Raw genomic sequence first — 6,633 nt, forward strand, 5'->3', positions numbered from 1 at the left:
CACCAAAAGGTTCATGCTCCCCTTCCATTGTGAAGAGGAGACTTAGTTGTGAAGCAGCAGTCAAGCCAAGGACTACATTTTCCAGTTTGCATCTATGTTGGGCCACGTGGCTGAGTTCTGGCCAATGGATGAGGGCGGAAGTAATATTTGCCACTTTTAGGTCTGGCCTTTAAAAACTTCCCTTGTAATTCTCTATACCAGCTTTTCTCTGAAAGGATTTAGCCTTACCAAAATGATTTTAGTGAGTGTTTTCTCAAGTCTCCCAAGAATGGTACATACTTAGGACCATTCTAAATGCCAAAGAAATAAGTTAATTTATGATGTACAATGCTTCATTCTCTGAGAGCTGAGTTGAGAAAGCTTGCTTGCATTCCTAGTTCCTTATCTGTTGGCTACATGTTGATGCCCAAAGACACTTTGGAAGCTGCTGGTTGAGTGTGCCTGTCAGCCTGGATTCTGGAATGACCACATACCAAAAAACCAACAAAACACCACCACCACCACCAAACTCACTGATGTGGAGTTGCTGTTAACTCACAGTAAACCTATAGGATAGAGTACAACTGCCCTGTAGGGTTTCCAAGGCTGTAAATCTTTAAGGGAGCAGACTGCTACATCTTTTTCCCATGGAGTGGCTGGTAGGTCTGAACCACCAACCTTTCAGTTAGCAGCCAAATGCTTAACCACTGTGCTACCAGGGCTCCTACTCATATTAATAAATCTATCAAATGACTACATAGCAGGACTTTATATGAACAAGGAATAAGAAATTTGAATTGAGTCAATCCACTGACATTTTGGAGTTTATTTGTCATAGCAGCTAATGTTATCTTAAAACTAATGCAGGGAGGAGAGAGAATAGGTTAAGAAGAGACTCACTGAAATGTTAAGTCAAAGGATGGGATACAAATTCCAACCTACGCAGGGGGCTTGAGGTGATTTCAGGGAGGCTCTTGACAGGCCCCATCTGATCCACCTTTTTCCACAGCCTAGGGGGTTCCCTTATGCAGCAATCGTAGCGTAGTGGTTAATGCATTAGGCTGCTAACAAAAAGGTCAGTAGTTTGAATCCACCAGCTGCTCTGTGGGAGAAAGATGAGGCAGTCTGCTTCTGTAAAGATTGTTGTTGTTTGTTGTTATGTGCCGTCGAGTCGGACCCGACTCATAGCGACCCCTCCTCGGGTTTCTGAGGCAGTATCACTACAGAAGTAGATTGCCCCATCTTCCTTCTGAGGAGTGGCCGGTGGGTTTGAACCACCAGCTTTCTGGTTAGCAGTCAAGTGCCTTAAACACTACGTTACCAGAGCTCCCCTGTAAAGATTACAACCTTGGAAACTCTATGAGACATTTCTACTCTGTCCTATAGGGTGGCTATGAGTCAGAAGCAACTCGATGGCAGTAGTTGTCTTTTGTTTGTTTGTTTGTTGTGTTAGGGGGCTTCTAGGTCTTGTGTGGGGCCTATGAGGGATGAAGTCTCCAGGTCCTGTGAGCACTGAGCCATAGTGAGAAGGCCTCAGATGGGCTACAACTGAGCAAGAAACAAAACCAAGAATGGCTAGTCACAACTGACAGAAGGTGTAAGAATTGTCCAGTGAGGTTAGCATAGCGATGAGAGCCTGCCCCTTAGGTTCAGCAAGATAGCCCAGAAGCCTGCATCAACAAGCTCTGATGCTGCCAGAGTATGGGACCGATAATGTGCTCCATTCCACCCAGGAGGTTTATATAAGACTATCCCAGAGCCCAGCAGCCCAGTGCTGCAAGACCTGTCTGTGGGTTCCTCATCAAACAGACGGAGCAGTGGGGTCCAAAGAGGAATGGCTTGCTTAAAACTACACACAGTGAGTGACCATGGGAGCTGGGCCCTCTCCGGCCCATCTTGGAGGAAGGACACAATGGACAGCAGGCCTATACACTTCCCATAAGCCCCACTACTGCTGACCAGCCCCTCCTGGTAACGATCTGGAAGTCAGTTCATTCTGCCGACTTTCTGCACCCTTGTCCCCACCCAGACCCAGCAGTGGTGCCTCCAGGGCCGGTGGAGCAGGTTCGCTGTTACACAGCTGCTCTTAGGGCCTAGTTCTCCAAACTCAATGGGGAGATTCTAGGGTGTATCCCAGCCTCAGGTTCCCAGAGTTCACAGGAAGGAGCTCCTACATGCAAAAATATATGTCGTGAATGCTTCAAGAGGCCAACAGTAACCATCAGAAACAGCGGAAAGCAAGAAACCAAAGAGAGAAAACCGCGGGAAAACACTTGTTGGGCGCCCCAAGTGAAATCCCGAGTCTACGCATGTGCAAATACTTCACGAGGCCGCCCCCTGTGCGGAGACCCAGCCCCCCGGGGGCGCCTGCCGCAGACCCCGCCCTCTCCCGCGCCTGCGCGCCTCGCTCCCGGCGCCCGCCCTTACCCGAGCGGTGCCTCTGGCGCAGAAGGACAGCCTGGCCTGGTGGCGGGGATGCTGACGAGGCAGCGGCAGCGGCCGCGACGGTGGTGGTGGCGGCGTGGGTCGCGGAGGCAGCCGCCGCCTCGGGGACTCCGGGACCTGGGGCACCGGGCGGGCCCCCAGGCGGCGGCGGGCTCTTGTCTCCTCGCCCCGGCTCAGAGGTGGCACGGCCCACGGCGCCGGTGGTGCCTGCGGCGTTGGCGTTGGCGGCGCTGGCGGGGCCGTGGCGGCGCGGGCCGCTACTCTGGATGTGGGACACGGCCTCAGCAGCCTGCATGTTGGGCGGCGCGAAGCGCGAGAGCACGCGCAGCAGCGCCTGGGCCTTGTGCTCTTGCGTGTCGTCGTCGCTGTAGTCCGACACGCGGCACTCGTACACGCCCTCGTCCTGCCGCCGCACTGCCGACAGCCGCAGGCGGTGCGAGATGTCATTGCCCTGGACGCGCACGGTCTGCAAGAGAGCGAGAATGGGGCGGTCAGAGGCCTGGCTGGGCTCTCCAGGGACCGCTCGCCGGCCTGCGCTGTGCAGCCTCTGCCTTTGCACTTCACTCCTCGCGCCACTTGCCCGACCCTGTCATAAGCTTTCCTTTCACTCCATGTCTACCCTAGAGGCATGGGTCCCCCACTCTGCTTGGACCCTGCGTCACCCTTCCCATTTTGCTTTGTACCCTTAGTTCCCTACCTTAACCAAATGTCCATCTGGTATCCCCTTCCTCTCCAGACCTAAGCTTCATTCTCCCACAGCTTTCCTTTCAGAGCCGCAGAACCCACCCCTCCTTCCTTCAAGAGACCTCAGGCTCCAGTCTCCTGCTTAACCGTCCCACGTCTTTCCAGCTTCCGCAGCGACGTTCTACAGACCACATCGCCTTAAGTCCTGCCCTCCACATCTCCCCACACCGAGGCTCCTTTTCTAGAATCTGGAGAGCCTGAGTCGGGATCGCAAGGAAGGCCTCTACGTTCTCACAGTCCATGTATATATGTAACCCCTGCTCCCAGTCCTTCACAGCTACTTCTCTGCCTTCCCAAGGAGGCAGGGGAAGCTACGGGTGCTTCAAGCCCCTCCTCAGCTGCCAACTACCGTAATTGCCCTTTCTAGCTGCCATCTGAAGCCCCGAATGAAGCGCTCCTCCCCAGTGGCCTGGTTGAGAATAGGGGAGAGAAATCCTCTGTAGCCCTTACCAAGCACCCAGGGAAACCCTCACTTCTGAACTGAACCCACGAGGAGGCCCTGGTTGTCTCCAGGTCCTTATAATTTCACGTTCCAATCAGGGGCGTTTGAATGCATTTCCTGCCAGATATGAACCCCACAAGCTTGGCCCCGCGCATTTGGGTAAGACTGCCCCCTCGCGAGCCTAAAATACCCAGCACCAGACTGCAACCTAGGCCGCAGAGAGGGCTGCAGCGCGGAGAGCGGTGTGTGTTGGTGAGGGCAGGGAGAAGCCCACCAGCAGGAACACCCCTCGCCGCTAAGGCGAGGAGAAGCGCGCTCCTGCTGGGAGAAATGCCTGCAGAGCAAGCAGAGGCCAGAGCGCGCCGTCCCGAAGAATGAGAATTTTATAGGTGATCACCAAGCCGAGGAAAAGGACTCAGGCCTCGGCCCTTGATTTATATGATAGAGAACCCGACGCGACAACTAGCGACAAATGGCGCCCCGACAAGCCAAGTAGCCGAAAATGCAAGGCAGAGAGCAGGACCCAGTACCGCACGGCCGCCGCCGCTTTCTAAAGGGGAGGGAGCTGCGGGACGCGAAGCGGCCGGAAGAGGTCTCCCGAGGCCCATGTTGGGCTCCACACTTACGCTGATTTTAGTTGCATCCTTATTTGTTACCTAAAACGCAAAGAGGAAGAGAGGCGTTAGGCTCCCGGGCCCCGGAAACTCGGCTTCACCTTCTGCAAGGGTACCATCCACGGACAGGCTGGAAATCCGAAACTGGCCGGGGTGGCAGGGGCTATGGGCACGAAGGACACGGGCTTCCCAGAATTTTCACCCGGAAGCGGGGCTTGGAGTTGGCGTGTGAGAGGAGAGGCTGCCAAAGCACACAATTGCCAATCGAGGAGGGGAGGCTGGATTGCCACCAGGGTGGGAAGGCAGGCCCGTCTCTCTGGCAAGGCGCATTCTCATTCCCTGGTCCCATTCCTCCAAATTCCCAACATGTACCTCATCCTAACTCTGGCCCTGAAAAGCTGGATGGAGGGGTAGGTGTCTGGACTAGATCCACTGGTAGACTGCCAGCTTCCAGGTGGGGGCAGGTAGGCAGGTGTATGTTTGCTGTGCTAGAGTGTGGGGTTATCGAGGAGTTAGCAATGTGGGCCGGTTTTCAGCTGCAGGGAAGCCGCCCCTCCAATCCTTGGGGGCTGTGGGTGACCTGCCAGCTTCCTTTGTACACTGGCTGCTTTGGTGGCCTCTGGAACTCAGTACAGAAGAGCTTAACTTGACCTTGTGCTCTAGGGACCCTCAGCATAGCAGAGGACAGGGAGAGAGGCCCAGGGGACCAGGTGGTCTTCCTTGTCACCTAGCCGGCACCAGAAGCTATGCCGGCAGCCATAAAGAAAAAAAAAAAAAGTGCAGGGGAACTACTTGAGGCGTGGATTTTTAGGGTCTGGGTGTGAACCACTTCGGGGAGGTTTCTGGAGAAGGACAACTCAAGAGAATTGACAGGGTTTGGGGTTAACTAGGGGAGCTATGGTGGTGTAGTGGATAAGGCATTTGGCTGCTAATCATGTCAGTGGTTCAAACCCACCAGCCACTCCGCCGAAAGAAGATGAAGCGATCTACTTCCGTAAAGATTTACAGCCTCGGAAACCCAGTGGGGGTCGCTATGAGTCGGAATGGACTGGATGACAGCGAGTTTGGTTTTCTGGTGTGTGGTTAGCCAAGGCTGATGTTGAAGATGCTGTGGGGATGGAGAGGATGAGAGATGCGCAGCGCCACAGGGCGGCGCCCTATGTCCGCAAACCCGTCTGCCTCCTTCTCTGGGGTTACCCCCCACCGCTCCCGGCCAGAGCCGGGTGAGCCCAGGCGCCGCGTGGGCGGCTAGTTACCTTGCTCCGGGCGCCGGGCACACTGAGCGCCAGCTCGTGCAGCAGCTCCCGGGGCGGCTCTTTGAGGTACCACCACTGAATCTCCAGCGAATATGAGGTGGCTCCGCTGGCCCGGAACGCGCAGGGCATTTCGATATCGTCTCCTTCCCGCACTGTCACATCTTTGGGGACTTCGGTGAATGTAGCTGGGGGCGGGGAGAGAGAGGCGTGACCAGCTGCGGGGCGGGGGCCGGGGGCAATCGAGGCAAGGCAGTCGGTCCCCTGCGCGCTGGCCTTGCGCCTCCTCCCCCAAGCCACACCGTGGCCCGCGGCGGGAGGCGCTAGTAAAGTTCGGTCGAGCAACAGCAGGGTCGCAGCAGAGACCGACCACTGGCTGCAGGCTGCGTCCCTCACGATCCGGCTGGGCGGTGAGGGAGGCTCAACGCTTCTCCCCCGCGCCCGGCAGCACCACCAGAGCAGGGCCGAGGCGAGCCAACTCTTACGCTCTGCAGGCCACCTCTCTGCAGCGGAGCCCCGGCTGGGTTCAGAACGACCCGAGCGAGGGTGCTGCCGCTGCGGTGCCCCCATCCACTGCTCTCGTCCCCCTGCCCCTCCAGGCCCAGATGCACACCGGGATTGCTGGAGACCGAAGCTTCCCCCTTCTCTTCCTCCTTCTCCACGGCGATTGGGGCAGGCAGGCTCTGGCGGCCCCGACAAGGACCCCCCGCGCCCCCCGCGGCAGCAAAGTTCCCGCGCTCACCGTCGGCCACGAAGAGCAGCAGGGCGTGCAGTAGCAGCTGCGGCAGGTATCCGAGGGCGCCGAGCCGGTTCCTCTGTTCCATCTCCCGCGTGGGGCGCGGCGGCGGCGGGGACCCGGACGCGGAGAGGCGGTGGTGGTGGCAGTGTGGGCTCGGATCCGGCTCCAGATCGGGCTAGGACGTCTCCGAGCCTGCCATGGCCCCGCGCGGCGCCCCCACCCCCGGCCGCCGGCGGCCGCCAATCAGTCCCGCTCCCTCGCCGGCTTGCCCAGCGCGGCTCCGGATGGGGGCGCTGCGCGGGGAGCGCAGAAGGTGAGGTCCCGCCGGGAGGCTACTGTAGATCTTTTCGTGTGTCCCTCCGTCTGGCGGTCCACAGAACGATCGGGATCCGCGGTTCAGTCTCTGCCCGGCGGGCC

At 57.7% G+C, this 6,633-nt stretch overlaps 1 protein-coding gene across 1 annotated transcript; it reads right to left on the bottom strand.

Moving 5' to 3' along the window:
* Positions 1 to 2,200: 2,200 nt before the first annotated feature.
* VSTM2B (V-set and transmembrane domain containing 2B) lies at positions 2,201 to 6,301 on the bottom strand. Its single transcript, XM_007946751.2, has 4 exons — positions 6,220 to 6,301; positions 5,481 to 5,665; positions 4,237 to 4,266; positions 2,201 to 2,890 (listed from the first exon to the last, which is right to left on the bottom strand). The coding sequence occupies exons 1-4, from the start codon at positions 6,299 to 6,301 to the stop codon at positions 2,201 to 2,203; spliced, it is 987 nt and encodes a 328-aa protein (XP_007944942.2).
* Between the last annotated feature and the right edge of the window lie 332 nt (positions 6,302 to 6,633).

Source organism: Orycteropus afer, unplaced genomic scaffold (assembly GCF_000298275.1).
Source record: "Orycteropus afer afer isolate SDZICR_OR568_19922 unplaced genomic scaffold, OryAfe1.0 scaffold00009, whole genome shotgun sequence".
NCBI classification, from domain to species: domain Eukaryota; kingdom Metazoa; phylum Chordata; class Mammalia; order Tubulidentata; family Orycteropodidae; genus Orycteropus; species Orycteropus afer.

Coding starts and splice junctions, on each gene's coding strand:
- VSTM2B (XM_007946751.2), bottom strand. CDS start 6,301: ATGGAACAGAGGAACCGGCTCGGCGCCCTCGGATACCTGCCGCAGCTG. Junction 5,666..6,219: donor GCTGCTCTTCGTGGCCGACG/GTGAGCGCGGGA, acceptor CCCCGCCCCCAG/CTACATTCACCGAAGTCCCC. Junction 2,891..4,236: donor AGGATGCAACTAAAATCAGC/GTAAGTGTGGAG, acceptor GCTCTCTTGCAG/ACCGTGCGCGTCCAGGGCAA.